This window comes from Saccopteryx leptura, chromosome 9, assembly GCF_036850995.1.
Source record: "Saccopteryx leptura isolate mSacLep1 chromosome 9, mSacLep1_pri_phased_curated, whole genome shotgun sequence".
Classification (NCBI taxonomy): domain Eukaryota; kingdom Metazoa; phylum Chordata; class Mammalia; order Chiroptera; family Emballonuridae; genus Saccopteryx; species Saccopteryx leptura.
The window spans coordinates 3,554,943-3,572,604 of record NC_089511.1 but is presented as its reverse complement, the minus strand read 5'-3'; the positions used below and the strand labels follow the sequence as shown (position 1 = coordinate 3,572,604).

Genomic DNA, 17,662 nt, shown 5'->3' with positions numbered 1-17,662 from the left:
CTCCCTACGCTGGTCTTTGCTTCCCCAGGGCGTCTTCTCAGCATGAAACAGACAGGTTTAGTCCCTCCTCTTTGCTGGCGGTTTTACTCACTTAGGGACCCTCTTACAGACGACTTAAAACATGAAACGGAGAGCCTGGGAGGGACTGTGGGGGTGGGGGCAGCACACAGCACCAGGGGGGCCTGCTCTGCCCCCCCCAGCTCTGAACTTCACAGCCCACAATTTTAACCACTAACTCGATCCAGGAAATTCATCTCTTCCTGGATTTCTTTTTAGTCAACACTTTGTAGTGGAATTGACTCATAATGAACTAAAAAGTAACATTCATTCCTCAAGTAAATCGAACTTCCTTCCCCACCCCTGGCCCCTCAAGGACTCTAGTTTGCACTCTAATCTGCTTTGTAAACTGAATGATAAAGAGATTAGAGATACACTGAGGAATTGAGGCAATGAAGAAAAACACATCTACGTAAGCTCTTTTCTCCACTTACTTGTTTCTCCACTTCCTTTAGTCGACTCTCGTCTTTCTGAAATTCCTGAAACGCCTCTTTCACCAACCTGTCCAGGTCCACCTTGTCCTGAAACTCCAGCTCGGGGTTCCTCTCCAGGACAACGGACACGACCATCAGCAGCTACAAGAGACAGACGTGAGGGCCAATGAAATGACCCACGAAAGTGACACGGTCTGGGCATGCCTTCACCCTCTCCTCAGGCTGAGGGGTGGTCCCCACGGTCCACAGTCCGTTTCGTACGACCACAGGCTGACGATCGTCTGGGGACGGGGTCTCCCTAATCTTGCCAATCAGTGTCCTAAATTCTACTGGGAAACGGCTCATTTTTCTTCACTGCACATCCCCGTAGCTGCACAGAAAGGCTGCTCAGTCATCGAATAAAACCAGTAACTTAGAAAAACGACCTCCCCGTCCTGTCTATAGTACAGTGCTCCACCGACCCAAAGCGTCTCAACTCTTCCACACCTTTAGGCATTTGTCCCTGGGGGCCAGGTGGCAGCACCTGTGTCCAGGGGAGCGGAGCTGCCCTGGCAGAGGTCGTGGGAGACAAAGCCTGAGAAGACGGGCGTGCTCAGTGGGGACTCCGGCACGAGGCTCACGGTCAAATGACTTGGAGCCCGGTGCCCCAAAGTGAGTATCAGTCCGCAACACCACAGTGCTGTCTTGGGGATCATGGGTTTTATTTTATTTTTTAATTTTTTTTGTATTTTTCTGAGGCTGGAAACGGGGAGAGACAGTCAGACAGACTCCCGCATGCGCCCGACCGGGATCCACCCGGCACGCCCACCAGGGGGCGATGCTCTGCCCCTCCGGGGCTTCGCTCTGTTGCGACCAGAGCCATTCTAGTGCCTGAGGCAGAGGCCAAGGAGCCATCCCCAGCGCCCAGGCCATCTTTGCTCCAATGGAGCCTTGTCTGCGGGAGGGGAAGAGAGAGACAGAGAGGAAGGAGAGGGGGAGGGGTGGAGAAGCAGATGGGTGCTTCTCCTGTGTGCCCTGGCCAGGAATCAAACCCAGGACTTCTGCACGCTAGGCCGACGCTCTACCACTGAGCCAACCGGCCAGGGCCGATCGTGGGGTTTTTAAAAATGCACTGAACTCTGACCACGTTAGGATGTGAGTACGATGGGGTCTGTGTCTTCGTGTAATGCATCACGCTGCTGTCTGGCTACTGTCCCAGACGTCTGCCCTGAGTGGTAATGTTCGTTTGGGATGACATGCTGGTACAGGCACAGGTGGCGTCTGAGCACCTAATGCTTGGTACAGACTCTCCGATGATGACTGTGGCTCCCACTTTGTCCCCGGGACATGACAAAGGCCTCATCATTCCCAGTTTGGGAAGCTTCCAAAACAGAACCTAAAAGAACCACTGGAAACTCTCAGGAAAACCCAGGGTCGCACGTGGGAGAGCTCGGGGGGTGGGCTCTGGCTGGGAGAAGACCAAACTTCGCTCTTGCTCTAAAGGAAAATTTCTCCTGCAAAGTGAATGACCTCCTTTGGTCACCAAGAGGCCCCTCCACGTCCACCACGGGGCCCAGGTGCCGGGCCCTGGACGCCGAGGGGCGAGCCACACCAGGAAGGCGCCCCCCCTTCTAACTAACAGCCCCAGCTCTTCCCGCCCCGGACTCTGAGCGGCTGGAACTTCCTCCCGTAGCCACGCGCTCTCTCTGTAACAGAAAACAAACCTGAGAATGAAACGAACAGCAACTTCCCACCCTGAAGGGTTTAGGATGCTTGAGTTGTTCAAGCGCCTGACGTGGGCCAAGGACGGCATCCTCCCCGGGACGCAGTTTGGGGCGCTGAGGGTGAGTGTGGGGGAGCCCCTGTCCCTGAGCCAGCGCCTCCTAGCCGGGCGGGCGGGGAGCAGGCAGAGAGCAGGCGGTCAGCGGTCCGGCTCTCTGGACACAAACCTCCACCACGATCTGTCTGTACTTCGGCTGATCGATATTGCCCAGCATGTCTTCAACCAGGAGAGAGAAATTCATCTCGTACATGGTCATGTCGGACAGGGTTGGTTGCTGAAAAAAATGAACCACTTGACATTAACATGCTGTGCCGGTCCCCTGTGGCTCCCGCGTCGGGGAGAAATTTCACCTGCTGATCAATAACCCTTTTCAGTTTCTGTAAACCCTTCGAGAGCAGTTGTGGCGCTGGGACTGGGTTTTATAGATGTCAAACTACTAGACCAGCCGACTATTGTGATCAGTTTAACCTCCTGTTTTGAGTGGTTGTCTTCTCTATATTAATGTTTTCCGGGGAAAAGGGACCGTATTAGAAAACCACTTCAATCCACAAAAGGAACGGTTAGAAACTGAGACACTGACTCGAGGGCACATTGCTCTCAGAGTGAACCCAGAAGTGGGCTGGCTGCCAGAGCCCCGGGGGTAGGTCCCCTGCTACTGAACTGGGTCCCTTCTGCAGCAGGTCCTTTCTGAGTCGGCTGCATGCAGACGGGTACAACCGGCAGGGCCGGCACTCGCACAGAGAAGGCTAGCAAACGTGGGGAAAGCACAGCCGTCAGAGAACTCTCTCTGCCCTTCGCGTTCCACCTCAAACACGAGTGCTGCGCGGTCTTCCATCACTCACTTCTCACAAGGCAGATGGAAGCAGGAAATAAGCTCAGGTCCAAATCTAAGCCTGGGCGTGGCCGGGAGGGAGGCTGTGAGTGTCTGGGAGGAGTGACCGGCGGGGGCTCAGAGGGCATGACGTCGGCTTATACTCTGTGGTGACTGACGTGACCGCCGTCACCACCTCAGAACCATGTGCGGCTACTTAATGCCCCAAGGGGACCCAGCAGGGGTCCCCTTGCAGCCAAATGACAGCAAAGTTGTTCTGTCGGGAACAACAATGCCTCGTCCCTGTGTTCACTGGGGTCCATCCACGGTATTCCATATTCAATACAATCCAACATCCTCAGAGTGTTGAACGGAGGGGTGTGCAGATTGCGGGAGGGAGGAAGTACTAGAAAATGTCTCATCGGCTGGACTGGGAGTATTCCCTCCCCCCATCTGAGCTACCTTTATTTTTCAACATCACTGTCCTGCTATACAAAAGCCTCGCTTTACCAAATGGATATGTTGCTTACAAGGGCGTTTGTCGAGGTGACTTCTGTATTACCAGGTTTCCGGTGCTTCAGGGAAGGGCTCTTAGGAAACGGAGTGAGCAGGACAGTCCTTGCAACGCAGAGGGGCGGGGCGTGCCCCTCGGGCCCCTCCGAAGTCCCCGGCTGGCAGACCGCGTACCTGCGGCAGGTGCTTCCCGGCCACGACGATGCCGTTGGGCGTGCGCTCCAGGATCTGCCACACGCGGTCGTAGAACCCGGCGGGGGTTCTGTTCAAAGACCCGTTGATCTGACGCCGGTTCAGCCAACATCTGCACAGCAAAGGGAAACACAAGCCTCAAGTTGACCCACACTTGTCCTGGTAGAAAGCCAGGCTTTCCATGTGGGCTAACTGTCCCAACAGGGCAAGAAGAAACCGAGTCCACCAACACTGCGCATTCCGGCTGTGTTACGGAGACCGCTAAGTATTTCATCGTGAAAACAGGGCTGGCAGGAAAGGAGAAACCCCCTAGCTTCTAAAAAATTTAACAGACAAAGCATTCTTCTCCAGTAAGTTACAAGGTTAACAACCTCGCCATCTGATTACATGACTTTAACACTCAGTGCAGCTAGCTCCCTTTAAAAACACGGAGCAGCTTCAGTAATTGCAGTACAGCCGTTTTCTGTTATAAAATAAAAAGAGCTTCAAGTCAGAGCAGTCCACACGCATCTGTTGTGCTCTCACTCTAACTCGGCACAAGTCAAGTCTATGGACGGCCTGAGCCCTGGAGAGGTCCAGTCTACTCAGGGGCACAGAGTAGCAGGCAGCATGCTTGGTGACATCGCAAAGCCAAACTTTCTGCCACAATGCTGGGAACAGGTGGGGAGTGCTACCAAGATTCACAAAGGAAGCCGAACTGAAGTGGTGTGAGATTTGATGTTCTGCACAGAGTAATAAAAAGAAACATTTATAAACTACACCTGAAAAGCAATATGAAAATCACAACTGAAGAAGGACTTTGTTTTAGTATCATTGTATACCCTGTCCATTTTATTTCTTATGAATAACTTGTTTCAGCTCTGTATGATACAATGTTACTGTCCATCTACAGGGTCCATGCCGGTAACAAAGACAGGCCCTCCTTACCTTCCGTTCTGCTGGGGCTGCAGAATGTCCAACAGCAGCTGCTTGACCTCGCTGGGCGCCAGCTGATACAAGTCTGCGGCCGGCCCGTCCTTGCCGCGGACCTCGAGCTCGTACTCCATGGCGTGGATGATCCACCTGCAACCGCCCGGGGAAGCGAGAATCAGCTACCCCGGAAACAGGCCACCTTGCTCCTCACGGCGACGCCCGTCACAGCACGGACCCGGCCGAAGGGGAGGGAAGAAAAGGCCACTGGGACTTCCTGAGCCCACTGACATGATGACTGCCATCAAGACTCTGGGGCACGACCAGACTCCCAACACGCCAGGCCTGCTCCTGTGCCCGTGATGAGGCAGTGAGCGCCAGGCCAGGCTTGTTTACTTTATTTATATGTATCTTTTTTGTGACAGAGACAGAGAAAGGGACAGACAGACAGGAAGGGAGAGAGATGAGAAATATCAATTCTTCGTTGCAGCACCTTAGTTGTTCAATTGTTTTCTCATATGTGCCTTGGGGGGGGGGGCTCCAGCAGACCGAGCGACCCCTTGCTCAAGCCAGCGACTTTGGGCTCCAGCTGGTGACCTTGGGGTCTTGAACCTGGGTCTTCCGCTTCCCAGTCCGACGCTCCATCCACTGCACCACCACGCAGTCGGGCGAAGCCAGGTTTAGAATTCAGGATCTTGCCAAGGGATGTTCCACCATCTTGGCAGGACCAGTCCCCTGCGCACAGACACCTGTCACACTGTTGTTCTCTCAATGCAAGATACATGCAGAAACAGGGAGGATCAAAATGATTGCTTTTCAGAACAGGGCTGCCCTGCACTCTGACACAGATGTTTCTTTTCCAGGAAGGGCAGTGAGCGCTCTCCCGGATTTCCTTCCCCCGCAGCCACTCCTCTGTGCCGGGTGGGGGTGGGGGTGGGGGGGAGGCACCTGGGAGAGGCGCCTGCCTTTGGAACATGAAGACGCAGCCAGAGCTCAGCAAGTCTGTTAGGTTAACCTGCGGATTTCAGAAGAATCTTCCTTACAGGTGTTTAAGTATAGGTAGGCAAATACTGTCCGTGTACCTGTTCTTAAAGATTCCATTCTTTAATAGGGACTCAAATGCTGTTCATGACATTATTTTTGTATTACAGAGAGAGCTTTAATGGAATTATTTAAGTGAGCATTTATGGACTACTATTTGTGTGCCTGGCATTCTCCAAGGTTGGTAGTTTCATGCCTGGAAATAGTGAATTATTTTATGTGTAAGTAATTTTAGTTTCTGACCTGAGAAGCTTCTAATAGGTATTTTTACAGTTTTGTCTCACCTAGTCAGCGAGCTCTATTCTGAGGAGAGAACGCCAGATAAACTAGCTTTGCAAACAAAGGAAACTGCAGGCTGACAAGGTGCCGTGGAGAAGCAGAGCCCCACGTGCTGGTAGGAAAGCTGGGGAGTCGTTTACACACAGTTCCTGGGCTTCACCCCTCAGCGCCCCGCCCCCCGTGAGCACTGAGCACACACAGAAAGGATGTGCTCATCACCCAGGGGGGCCGCGGAGCCCAGCCCACGAGTGACGTCAGCTACAGCAAGGAAGGGGGGTGGTTCAGGCAGCACAGCCAGACATGGCATCTCCCCCTCCATGTCTCTCCCTCTCTCTCCTCCCTCCTTCCTGCTCTCCCTCTCTCTCTCCCTCTTCCTCTCGCCCCCCCTCTGGATACACTACTTTGAAAGACAACCCACAAGGCGACTGCAGGTACAGAGATGAAACGTGGGTGGGAAGAGTCAAAGGATTAAAGCCCTCCTTCCCCCGAGGCTGGATTTCAGAACCGTGGGCTGCATCCTCACAGGATGACGCTAGTGCCTCTCTGGGGACAAGGCTTACTCCGCGAGGGGCCAGGGGTGACCTCCACCAGGCAGGTCACACTTCCTGCTGGGCCGGGCTGCGGCCACAAGGCCCGTGTCCCTGCTGGGACAGCTCCCGTCTCACTGCCTGCTGCCGAGGCAACTCTTAGCTCTGTTTCCTACTTCCTCACTATTCCTCGTTCTCGCGTTTCTGGGAGGAATTTCCCCGTCTACCGGAGAACTGCAGATGTTGTAACTGAGATACTTTAGAGGCAGGAGAGATATACAAGGATGGAACACAATTGTCAAAAACGGGACATAATACATTACCTATCATCTATCTATCTATGTATTTATTTATTTATTTTAGCAAAGGAGGGTGGGGACAGACAGACAAGAAGAAAGAGATCAGAGCACCTTAGTTGTTCATTGATTGCTTTCTCATGCGTGCCTTGATGGGGGGGGGTGTCGGGAGCCGATCCACTAATGCTGGCTAACTAGGTCACAGCAGAAGAAGATCCACAACTGCTGGTTGACAAAGTCACAGCAAAAGAAGATAGAGTCACCGCAGTAAAGACCAACAGCTGCGGGTTGACAAAGTCACCGCAAGGAAAGGCATGATACTTCCCCCTTTAATCTTTTGAATTAATCTGGCCTTATATCCCCCCTTTTCTGGGTGTGTGCTATTATTTGTGGCACAGGGATAATAGTACCGTGCTTTCCCTGTAGATTCGTAGTGATTTCTTTGGAAATGAGACAGAGGGTGTGAGTTCCACAGAAAAGCCTGTAAGCCCCTTGAACTGGGCTCATAGACATAAGAGGCTGGCTATGATATCCCTCGTAAAGGGTTAAGTTTGTAGGAGAACTCCTTCTTAATCATGTTAGAAAGAATAGATTGTGACTTGTGACTAGATAGGAGGCAGTGGCTGTGCACAGAGCACCTCTCGGCCTTCACTTAATTCAACATTTTTCCTCCTAGCCTTTTCATGTAATAGAGTAAAGAAACATTCCTTTCTTCTTGCTTATTTGATCTGCAGATAGTGATACACTCTGAGAAGAATAGAGGTAGAACTTAACTAGTGTTTAAATATAATAAATAAGTAATATTTGACTAGACAATAGTATCTTAGGTAAGGTATAATAGAATGGCCCATTGTGTGGCCTAGGATGAGAGCGCAGTCGGCAAGAAAAGAATGTTTTACTAAGAGAATTGTCTTTTGACTAAAGGCAATTGCTAGGCTTTCTCAATGAGATGTTTTCATGAGATTTATATGCTTTTCAAGATTTTTAGATAGTGAGAAAAATGTAGGGAAATTCATAGAAGTAATAACAGTTAATGTCTTATGTTGCTACTAGGCTATCTTGCAAGTACACTCTGTATATCTTTGAATGAAAGCTACTCTTAATGTTACTTTCTTTATAGACAAGCCTTTTAGAATCTTGTGAGAAAAAGTAGGACACTGCATAAAATCAAAGCCATTTACCTAAGCAAGCGGTGGTCCATTGTTAGTCCTTAATAATCTCGTCTACTAATCTCTCTCTGCCCCTTAACTCACAACAGCAGTAAAGTTAGTTAACTATTAGTACTAATACCTTAAAAGCTTTTACCGATGTTGTTATCACTATTCAAGTTATTTTGTATTTTGAATGATTTGCTACCTGGTTTGTAATTTATAGATATAAATTAACTGTTATCCAGAAACATGTAAACATAGTGAAACAGAAGCAATGATTAACACCATGTAATTGTAACTCAGTGTGTGTGTATAAAAAGGGAGCTATACTAGCATTGAGCAGAGATGCCTGGCAGTAAATGCTAACTAGAGAATAAAGAGAAAGAAAAGAATTCGGCTCTCTCACTCGATTTCGCCGACGCCGTCTCTTCCTGTGGGACCCCTAGATCCCCCCCGGGGCTGGACCCCGGCAGGGGGGGGGGTACTCAGCATAACCAGTGACCCTCTTGCTCAAGCCAGCGACCATTATGCCTATGATCCCACACTCAAACTCGTGAGCCCACACTCAAGATGGGGACCTTGGGGTTTTGAACCTGGGTACTTACTCAGTGTCCCAGGTCAACACTCTATCCACTGCACCACCGCCTGGTCAGGCCTTTCAATCCATTTCTAAAACCACTAGTACAACGGGTATTAATTCCTTTGCACAGAAAAGCCTGACCTCTTACCCTCGTCCCCGCCAACAGCCGCCACGCCTGCTTTGACCACTCTGGTGTAAAAGCACCAAACACAAGGTCTGTGTGTGTGTGTGGGGGGGGAGCCCACAGTGGAAGGTCAGAAGCACGAAGGTCAGCCTTGGGCCCGACCCTATAAATTCAGTCTGACCAAAGAACGAGCGATGTGCTTGGCTTGCCGAGCAGCGAATGAGAACGAGCAGATGCAGAGGACCGACCATACCGACCTTCACCTGGGTCCAGACCTGACGTGAGGGCGACGAACCAGGGTCCAGGCCTGACGTGAGGTCGATGAACTCCCGCACTGTGGACAGGCGGAGCGGTGCGTCACTCCTGCGAGGTCCCGGGGGCACGCCTGTCCCCCTCCCACCCCTCCCGCTGGGAGGTCGGCCAGCACACTGCGTGGGTATCGGCGGTTCTCTCTCCCACACGCCCCCACGGGGAGGGGGGTGGACAGTGCACAGAAATCTGACATTCCTGGTAAACTGGAATGGCCGACGCTTTCTGAAAATAACAAAACGCCACAAAGAGGGCACTGATCCTTAGCAAGAAACGGTTTCTCAGTAATCATTCTGAAGCCAGGTCAAGATGCTGAGAAGCATTTGCCGCCTTTGCTGTTAACAAGCGGACAGGTGACCGCAGGAGGGACGGCAGGCCCCAGGCCAGCTCACCAGGGAGGGCGCCGGCTGGACGAGGCAAACTGAGTGTCCTGCTCGGTGGCTGGAGCCCCAGGACCCAGCCGCTCTCCCCTGATCTAACCACAGCGGATCAGGGGCTGGGGCGCGGCATCCCCCCCCTTATTCCACAAAGGGCTCTGAGGGGTCTCAGGCCACGCTAACGGTCAGGGCTGGGACTCTGCCTCCTTCCTTTGCTGCACGAGCGAGCGAGCGGGGTCGCAGCCTGGCCCCGGCTGGGTAAGCCCCACATGCAGCTGTGAGGAGACAGGCCACGCCCGGGTCGCACGTGGAGGGTGCACAGGCAGCCTGTGCCATGGAGACGCCGCGGCCCTCATGGCTCCTGTCCTCGGGGCTCTCCCCGGCAGCCGACTGACAGGCCCAGAGCAGAAAGTCGTTGATCGGGAGGTCTTTACAGTAATGGGCCTGTCAGGAACTTGATCTATCTCAACATAAAAGCCGGAGAACGAATCAATAAGGCAATAGCAAATCAAATCATTATTAGACTAGAACAGCATTGCTGTGAGCAGGTTAATTCTGCTCGCTGCCGTGCCCGACGGCAGGGAAGCTGAAGAAACAGCACCGGCAGGGTGGGCCTTGGAAGAAAGAGAGGAGAGCAGGGTGCTGCTGGCGTGGCAGGGGGGGATACGGGCACATCCCCCACGCCCAGACCCTGACAGACAGGGCAGAGCAGAGACGGGTATGTATGTCACGGGGAGCGCTTGGCAGGGGGGGATACGGGCACATCCCCCACACCCAGACCCTGACAGACGGGCAGAGCAGAGACGGGTATGTATGTCACGGGGAGCGCTTGGCAGGGGGTGATGTGGGCACATCCCCCACACCCAGACCCTCACAGACGGGGCAGAGCAGAGACGGGTATGTATGTCATGGGGAACGCTTGGCAGGGGGTGATACGGGCACATCCCCCACGCCCAGACCCTGACCGACGGGCAGAGCAGAGAGAGGAGTATGTATATCATGGGGAACGCTTGGCAGGGGGTGATACGGGCACATCCCCCACACCCAGACCCTCACAGACGGGGCAGAGCAGAGACGGGTATGTATGTCATGGGGAACGCTTGGCAGGGGGTGATACGGGCACATCCTCCACGCCCAGACCCTGACAGACGGGGCAGAGCAGAGACAGGTATGTATGTCATGGGGAACGCTTGGCAGGGGGTGATGCGGGCACATCCTCCACGCCCAGACCCTGACAGACGGGGCAGAGCAGAGACGGGTATGTATGTCACGGGGAGCGCTGCATGAGCAGCACCATGACGGAGAGGAACGCTGTCACCTCCCATGTCCACCCAGCCCGCGGACTTCGGCACAGCAGGAGGAATGTGGTGTTAAAAGCTGACCCAACTATCAATCTCTCTAATCGTCATCAACAATTAGAACAGAGAAACAATAAGAAGTTAGATATGAATGTGCCTGAAATGCTTTAATTAGCTTATAAGAAAGTTGAATTAAAAGAAAGAATGTGCCCTGGCCAGTTGGCTCAGTGGTAGAGCGTCGGCCTAGCGTGCGGAGGACCCGGGTTCGATTCCCGGCCAGGGCACACAGGAGAAGCGCCCATCTGCTTCTCCACCCCTCCGCCCCGCCTTCCTCTCTGTCTCTCTCTTCCCCTCCTGCAGCCGAGGCTCCATTGGAGCAAAGATGGCCCGGGCGTTGGGGATGGCTCCTTGGCCTCTGCCCCAGGCGCTAGAGTGGCTCTGGTCACAACATGGCGACGCCCAGGATGGGCAGAGCGTCGCCCCTGGTGGGCGTGCCGGGTGGATCCCGGTCGGGCGCATGCGGGAGTCTGTCTGACTGTCTCTCCCTGTTTCCAGCTTCAGAGAAATACAAAAAAAAAAAAAAAAAAAGAATGTACTCTACAACCCTCCCCCCGTTTGTTTTAAAATCATGCGACAATCACCACAATACACAGAGGGGTGACTTAGGAGAGCAACAAGCTCAACATTTCATGAGGAATTTGACCTTCGAGGACTCCTGCCAATACACAATTTGCTCTCCAATCTTCAGCCAACGGAAACTGTCCAGGGGCCAACCAAAGGGAAACTCTGCAAAGAAACACGTGTGTGCAGCGGTCAGCGAACTAACACGCAAGGAAGCCATTCGCCCGAGGAGCTGAAGTCTGAGCAAACTCTGTTAAGGATCAGGAACAATAAGATATGTGTTAAAAGGATATAAAAACGTCTTTTTCCTTTTCAGAGGGGCACTGTCATCAGCCCACAGAGAGCAAAGCTGCAATACTCTGGTACCCCTAGAAACAGGGTGCCAGAGCCTCTACTTCTTTCTCTAATGAGGACAGAGACATGCTCGCCCCCTGTTCTCTTAAATTCCCATCAGCAGCTCAGAGCACACTCCCAGAACCAACTGGCTTATAGCCTGTGTATTAAGTAACCTATCACATTTCACTGAGCGTCTCCGGTGAGCTAAGCTCCGATAGAGACAGGATGCTGAGATTTAGTCCCTATCTCCGGCCGATGTGAGCTCCTTAAACAAATTACTCCTCATGAAACAAAATGAGATCTGTCTACCCCTGAAATATCCCCAGTGGCCAGAGCGGGAAAAACCAACCTTCCGAGTTGGGCAGGGACACTGTGAAGACTCACAATGGGAACACAATACCAGAGTTAATTCCAGGACGAGTTCCGGGACAAGGGGTAATTAAACTTGGGTGGCAAATGTCTTCATTAGCAAGTTTTCTGCTGTTGTTAAAAATGAAGTCACATGTTGCTGTCCCGACATTTTTATTTGGGGTAACACAGGTGAAGAAAAACAAACAAACAAACAAGGGTATTATTTCTCACGGAAGGCACTGAATGCAGAGAGAGCCAGATACAAAAAAAAAGGAAGAAAACTATCTTTAGAATAAACTAAACACACTTCATTACCATGGAGAGAAAAAAGCTTCAGGTCAGATTGAATTCAAAAGAAGAAAATCCCACTGGGTTTTTGAGGAAACATACATTAACCCAAAACCTAAAATGCTAAATCAGTTCTAAAGGAAAAACTACCAGAGGTGGAAAGAAAAAAAAAAAACAACCCAAACAACAAAACAAACCCCAATCGAACAAAAAATCACAGCACTGTAAAATCCCGGGACACGGTTATCTCTGACTCTGAGGGTTTGCGAGACCTCGCAAGGACAGGAGTGGCGGGAGGCTCTCCCGGACAGCGTGTGAGAGGGAGTGCGCTCGGGGAGGGCTATAACCCACACCTCTCAGTCGGCCTCCAAAGACGACAGGGCGTGACAACAGAGTCGCTTTGCCAGCCTGTAAGGACACAAAGAATCACGTTTCTCTCACTTAGAGACGACCCACGCCAAGGGCCCATCTCTGCGCCCTCGTGTGTCCTGAGGGCTGGGGTTGAAGACACCAGAGCAGAGGGAGGAAAAAATCGAGGTGGGATTCAAAGTCCTGGTGACAGATTCAGAATACCTCTAAATGTTTGAGAGGAACGCCTTTCAGGAATAAAACTGAAAGCCAATGACTATGCAGGGCGAATTCACTACCTGGTCACCAGAGAGAGGAGATCGGGGACGGGAAGTTCACCTAAAATAAATGGTAATCGGGATCAGGCAAACAGTCTGTAAAATACCTTCAACTAAATATTTTTAAATAAAACCAAAAAATATAACTTACAAAATAAGACATCTCCTAGAGAAAGTAACTGACACCGATTTTACGCATATTTTCATATAGTTTCGCACACAGACGTGACACGTGTATGTACAATATTGTCATTGTCCTTTTATAAAAAATCGAACCAAACACCAGCAACTTGTTTTTAATTCACTGGTCTTGGACACGTATGAACGTTGATACACAGATGTCCTCTTATCGCCTGCAGTGGCTGCTCAGCACTTCACTCCGTGGCCGCCACGGTTTGTTTCAGGCACGTCCTGCTCATGGCTAGCTGGGCTGTTGCCCACGCTTCACTACTCTAAACAATGTTGAAATGAAGACTGCTGTGAAGTACGTATAAATTTCTAGAATGAGAACTGCTGAAACAAAGAGGTATGTAGATACCACTAAGCAAGCAACTGGTTTTTCACATGTAATTTTTTAAAGGGAAAAAAAACAGGTTATCATTTTTCATAAAGTGACTCACGCTCACGTGCAAAATTAAAACTAAGAAGTAAAAGGGAACCCAATCCAACAATAACAAAAAAGGAAAAACACAAACAAAACAAAAAAGCATAGTAAATGAAAAACATAACATAAAATAGCAGGAAAAGCCAAAATACTTTTTTTGTGTGTGTGTATTTTTCTGAAGTTGGAAACGGGGAGGCAGACAGACTCCCGCATGCGCCCAACCGGGATCCACCCGGCACGCCCACCAGGGGGTGATGCTCTGCCCATCTGGGGCGTCGCTCTGTTGCAACCAGAGCCATTCTAGCGCCTGAGGTGGAGGTCATGGAGCCATCCTCAGCTCCCGGGCAAACCTTTCTCCAGTGGAACCTTGGTTGTGGGAGGGGAAAAGAGAGACAGAGAGGAAGGAGAGGGGGAGGGGTGGAGAAACAGATGGGCGCTTCTCCTGTGTGCCCTGGCCGGGAATCGAACCCAGGACTCCCGCACGCCAGGCCGACACTCTACCACTGAGCCAACCAGCCAGGGCCAAAATATTTTTTAAACGGCACAAACATGAAATATATATATATTTCTACTAAAAGATGGTCTCAGATTAGGTTAAAAATAAACACAGCACAAATCCTGAATATAAAATAATAAATCTATATAAAATGCAAAATGAACATTGAGGGTAACAATAATGATGACAGGAAATAAAAAAAAAAACAGGACAGGCTGTGAGATTAAAACATAATTCAATTGTTATATTTGTGCACTGTGACAGTCATTGTGGTTTTAGTTTTTAAAAGTCCTTAGCTCTCAGATACGCAGTGAGCTCCCGACAGACGACAGGACAGGATGTTTGCTGTGAAGGTGCAGGGGAGTGTGGCGGGCTGGTGGGGGCGGCGGGTAGGACACGATGACCTCGTTAAGGCCGGGTGACAGCAGGGATACACAGGGCTCACTGTACCGCTCCCTACATTTCTGTAGATGTCGGAAATTTGAAAAGTAATTTTTTTAAGAATCGAAAAGCCATCAATGACACAAAGGAAGACGTGATGATAAAAGGTATAAAGTAACAGGGACGAATAACAACACTTTAAAATGTATACGACAAAGCTGATAGACATGCAAGAAGAAATTGACAATTCCCTAAGGACGATGAGAAAAATTTAAGACTTTTATCAGCACTCCAGGATCAAGGAGAAAGGAAACAGATATTGACGATCCAGTCACACAGCCGTCAGGCGCACACACAGCCACCCGTACCTGGGCCCGACAGAAACAACACGGTCCTCCCAGACCCTGAGGGGTACCTTCAACTGCCACATGTCTGGTCTCTCTGTGTGCCCAGGTATCACCTGACTCTCTGACAATTAGAGCACATCGATGTGATACGTGTACTGTCAAAAATACATTTGAAAAAAAGAAAAGCAACGTGTATCCTTTACTGCGTTGTGATAGGCTTGTTAAACAACAGTCATTTCCTGTCACATAAAACAATGAGGCTGTTATGGAAGGGAGGCTGGGGAGGTGACACTCTGGGTGACAGAAGGGAAGCGGTTGTCAGGACTGGACTCTGGCCGGCCGAACACCGCTGCCCGGTCAGCCTGCCTTACCCCCCCGCCCCTCCCACCCCCCCACCCACCCCCCACCCCCCGCCAAAACTCCCAGAAGATGCAAGATCGCCAGGGCCTAACGTTCCATTTCTTCTCCCAACAGAACTCTTGGGATCGGACGATTAAAAATTCAATGCTGGCAGAAAATGGGTACAGCGGAAAGGACCAAATGTTCACCTGAGTGTGTCCTCTGGACACCTAGCTTCACTGAAAGTCACTCTTCTCTTATGGCTGGCTCAATTTATTGACAGGGATTTTTAAATTAATTATTTTTTTTTCTTTTCTTTTTTTACAGAGACAGAGAGAGAATCACAGAGAGGGACAGATAGGGACAGACAGGCAGGAAGGGAGAGAGATGAGAAGCATCAATTTTTCATTGTGGCACTTTAGTTGTTCATTGATTGCTTTCTCATATGTGCCCTAACCATGGGCCTTCAGCAGACCGAGTAACCCCTTGCTCGAGCCAGCGACCTTGGGTCCAAGCTGGTGAGCTTTGCTCAAACCAGATGAGCCCGCGCTCAAGCTGGCGACCTCGGGGTCTTAAACCTGGGTCCTCCACATCTCAGTGCGACGCTCTATCCACTGCGCCACTGCCTGGTCAGGCTATTGCCAGGGATTTTTATAAGAATTGTGCTTGGTGTTTCCCGCCCCATCCCCGCCCCGGGACTCCGGGAACCGCCCCTTCCCGGGTACCCAGCACACCTGGGGCAGCGCCCCGCCCGCCAGCGGAGGCCTGGTGTGCGGTCTGCGGGAGGACGGAGGACGGCTCCCACGCCCCTCCCTACGCGCAGCGAGCTCGACTCACCCCACTCGTATCTTGAGCATGCCGCTGAACAGCTCGGGGCTGTTGGAGATCAGCCAGCCCACGTGGATGACCAGCTCCTGCTGGATGACCGCCTCCCTCTCGTCGTGGGTGTTGCACTTGTAATAGATGATGTTCTTAATCACTCTGGGGGACAGAGGGTTCGAGATCACCTCTTCTTCGTGCCCAAAGGCACCCAGGGTTACCTACGGGCAGCAGAGTTTTATTATCAAAAACCTCCTGGCTACCAACAGATTAAATAAAATAAATAAACATAAATTCAGGGCTCTGGATGGCTGGCAGGCTGAAATGACTGCGTGAGCTGGGGAATCGGGGGGCCACCGCTCTCACTTTTCATCAGGATGGATTTCAAGGCATGACTCCCACTGGGGTTCATGATGCTTCTCCGTCTGGGCAGGTGAGGGGCCCAGTTCGGGGAGCAGAGGTGAGTGGCTACAAGCAGGGAAGGAATATAAATAACAATGATTATTCTGAATAACGGAGCACAGAATGTCCCCAGAGAGCCCAGAGCACGCCGGATGTCTCTACTGTGCTGTGCAGTCCACGGTGTTTAACATTGGAGAGAGTCTCCCACTTCATGGTGTCTCGTAAAGTATAAAGCTTTTTGCTCTTCAGCCACACCGTAGCCCTTTCAAGGTTAAGTACAAGGTTGCCCAGGTCCTGGCAGAGTGCCTGGTGCCTAGTGCGTCCTAAAATACCTGTTGGCATCTCTCACCGGCGGAGGGGCGTCTGCAGGCTGCCCACGGGCAGGGACAAGGAAGCACAGAGGGGTTGGTGAAAATGCACAGCAGCACGTGCTGCGCAGGCCTGGGGGGGCTTGGCCCCTTCCTCCTGTTCCCTCTCTCCCCCGCCCTCCATCGGCACACAGCACGGGGCCCTGTGTCTGCAGGGATGAGGGACAGAGCAGGACTTGGGGCCTTGCGCCCCAATTTTATTCCGGGTGAAATTGAGAACCGGCTTGTTACACATGAGTGGTGGCGACCAGTTAGTCTGAGTGTGATGACTCGTATAAGATGTCAGTGAGAGAGAGAAACAAACAGAAGGCCCATCGGGCCTCCAGGAGCAGCAGCCACTAAACCCTGTCTGCTGCCGAGCTCGCGGGGACCGACCGGGAAGTGCTCTGTAGAGATATTCACTTCAGCTCTCAAGAATGAGTGAATGCCAACTGCGGGTGGCCCGCTCTGCTCTCCCTTCTTCATTGCAAAGGGGTCCGATGCAGTCCCCGAGTGGACTGCAGCCCCTGGAGTGGAGCTCTCGGCCGTCCGAGCTCTGTACAGGGCTGTTTCTCCGGGAGACGTCCTGGCCTGGTGGGCAGTGGTCCAGCCACAGCCTCAGGATGGGCTGCGAGGCTTCCAGGATGTGGGGGGCAGGGTCCCCAATCACAGGCTGCAGGCCACCTCTAGACGGTGTGCGGAGGGGACATCTCTCCCTGAGTGCCATGGGCCAGCGACCTCGAAGACCTCCAAAGCCCCTCCTGTGCGCGTCTGTGCTGAGGAACTTGTTTTCAGATTTGGTGCTGCGCCCTAACACCCGAGACAGCGGTCCGAAGCTCGCTCTCGCTGAGGAGTGCTCAGCCCAGGCGGCAGTCCGAGCCCGGCTGGAGGAGCAACCACGGAGGGGTGCTCGGCCCAGGCGGCAGTCCGAGCCCGGCTGGAGGAGCGACCACGGAGGGGTGCTCGGCCCAGGCGGCAGTCCGAGCCCGGCTGGAGGAGCGACCACGGAGGGGTGCTCGGCCCAGGCGGCAGTCCGAGCCTGGCT

General features: G+C 52.0%; 1 protein-coding gene across 3 annotated transcripts in view; it reads right to left on the bottom strand.

The window, feature by feature from the left end:
- The window catches only part of PHKB (phosphorylase kinase regulatory subunit beta), a 115,754-nt gene that overhangs the window by 1,355 nt on the left and 96,737 nt on the right, over positions 1–17,662 (bottom strand). For all 3 annotated transcript variants that reach the window (XR_010747056.1, XR_010747055.1, XM_066349907.1), the window contains exons 26-30: positions 15,887–16,089; positions 4,697–4,831; positions 3,752–3,881; positions 2,420–2,527; positions 492–632 (exon numbers count right to left, since the gene is read on the bottom strand). Coding sequence is in view for 1 of the 3 variants with exons in the window: in XM_066349907.1 (XP_066206004.1) it covers positions 492–632; positions 2,420–2,527; positions 3,752–3,881; positions 4,697–4,831; positions 15,887–16,089 (717 nt within the window). In the remaining 2 variants the exon portion in view is untranslated. The remainder of the gene's footprint in view (positions 1–491; positions 633–2,419; positions 2,528–3,751; positions 3,882–4,696; positions 4,832–15,886; positions 16,090–17,662) is intronic.